At 59.3% G+C, this 1,899-nt stretch overlaps 1 protein-coding gene across 1 annotated transcript in view; it reads right to left on the reverse strand.

The window, feature by feature from the left end:
• FANCG (Fanconi anemia, complementation group G) overlaps positions 1-1,899 on the reverse strand; it is a 13,619-nt gene that overhangs the window by 6,805 nt on the left and 4,915 nt on the right. The window contains exons 2-3 of the mRNA XM_009330421.1: positions 1,171-1,302; positions 328-521 (exon numbers count right to left, since the gene is read on the reverse strand). Coding sequence (XP_009328696.1) covers positions 328-521; positions 1,171-1,302 — 326 coding nt within the window. The remainder of the gene's footprint in view (positions 1-327; positions 522-1,170; positions 1,303-1,899) is intronic.

A 1,899-nucleotide genomic window follows, 5' to 3' on the forward strand; every position in this document is an offset into this window, starting at 1 on the left:
CCCCTGCAGCCCCTTCCAGCCTGCCCAGGTCTCCTGTCTTGCACCTCGAGGTCCAGAGCCCCGAGATATTCTGGGACTCATTAACGCACTTGGGGCTATTAGGCTACGCTGGGACGCCAGGGAGAGGATTACTCACGCTGACTGGGCAGCGCTGATGGGTTCAGGTCTCCAAATGCCACAGCAACATTTTGCAGAGTGGGGTTTATGACAAACACAGTATTTATGCCAGCTCTGCCCCCTTTAGCAAACCCGCGGGTATTTATATCTGCGCAGATACTCCGGTGCAGGTAACCGGGAGCTGCGCAGCACCCGCCCGTGCCCAGTTACCTTAGCGTTGCTCAGGAGCCGAAAGAGGCCAGCAGTGCTTCCCAGGCGGCTGGCCGCCAGCCACCACGCCGCCTGCAGGGCCCCCAGTCGGTGCAAAGGTGCCTGCAGCTCCTCCACAGTTACCTCCTGCAGCACCTTCTGCCACAGCTCCTCGGTGCTAAGACCCTGCCCACAGGCCCCACAAGCCTCCAGAACTGAAAAAGACGAACAAAAAAAACCCCCACCGTGAGACAACAGGTTGGTGCCCTGTAGCAGACACTCTCCCAAGAGGGAGAGAAAGCCTCAAGCAAGCACAGGCTCCTCGTGGCGAGGGAAGGAATGGGGTTACAGGGGTGGCCCAGCCTCAGCGGCGTGGAAACCAAACTCTCGGACAGTGGGGTTAACAGCGGCACACTCGGGAGACAACACGCAGTTCAGAGCTACGACTCCAGCTCTCCTCAGGTCACTTGCCCCCATTCAAGCATGTGCCGACACTGCAGATCCCCACTCTGACCTGAAGCCTATGTCAGTGAGTTTTCTTTGAAGCCAGCACACCATAACCAAAGAAAACACTCATTTTCTGCTGTTACTAGAACTTTGCTAGAGACTTGGCACCTTACGCCTTGAAAACTCTCGTTTCCCTTAAAACCTTTGGCCCATCCCCGCGGGCAGCAGCAGGCAGGCCGGCAGACAGGCAGCTGCACATCATCCCTGGCCGCAAGCCGCCCCACCTCCTGCCCTTCCCGGCAGAGCCAGGCTTCCCTGCCCACCCCCCCACCTCTGGCCAGTCACCCCACGTCTCCAAAGCACAGGGAACAACCTCTTTGCCCCGGGGTGCCCTCGTACCGAGAACCATCTCCTTACCCCTGAGGAGCCCCTGGCGTATTCCTTCTGCTTCTCCTTGGATGGCAGAGTCAGATGCTCCCGTAGCAAAAAGCAGGGAGTTGTAGAGGACGGTAAGCTCCAGAGGCAGGGCGGGGAGGGCAGGCGGCAGCCCTGTGATCACAGCCAACCCAATAAGAAATTGAGCTGGCTAGGAAAAACCCAACAACCACCCACGCTAAGGTGCTGTCACCCGGCTTTGTGACAACAGAAGTGTCCTGGCAAGTATTTTTTTCTTGTGGCGGGGGGGGGATTTAACAGCTCGGGAACAGCAGTACCTAGAGAGACAGCAGGTGTCACCTCTCCAGGTGCCGACGCCGCTTTAGACGTCCACTCCCCAGCTATCCAGGCGCGGCAGCCCTCCAGGACTGAGACCTTTCAGCTTTCCCAAGAGAGCACCAACAGCCTACCCTCTTCCAATACACATCCACCCTTTCGCACGGGTTTCCCAGGCTGCGTCCCTCTCCCTCGCATCGGGCTTCCCCTGCACGCCGCAGTGGCGGCAGGGAGCCCCTTCCCCAGCTTCCCAGGACGAAGGTTGCCTCGCTTTTTCCAGAAGCCCCCGAAGCCCTGCCCACGTCCCCCAGCAAGATTAGGCGGAGGTCGGGGCTGGGCGTTAATCCCTTTGCAGGCCCAGTTCAGCTCAGGGCAGCGGGGAACGTTTCCCCCCCCTCCCTTCAGAAGTTTGTCTCCAGCACTGGGATACCGGAG

Source organism: Pygoscelis adeliae, unplaced genomic scaffold, assembly GCF_000699105.1.
Source record: "Pygoscelis adeliae isolate BGI_AS28 unplaced genomic scaffold, ASM69910v1 Scaffold628, whole genome shotgun sequence".
In the NCBI taxonomy this organism is placed as follows: Eukaryota; Metazoa; Chordata; class Aves; order Sphenisciformes; family Spheniscidae; genus Pygoscelis; species Pygoscelis adeliae.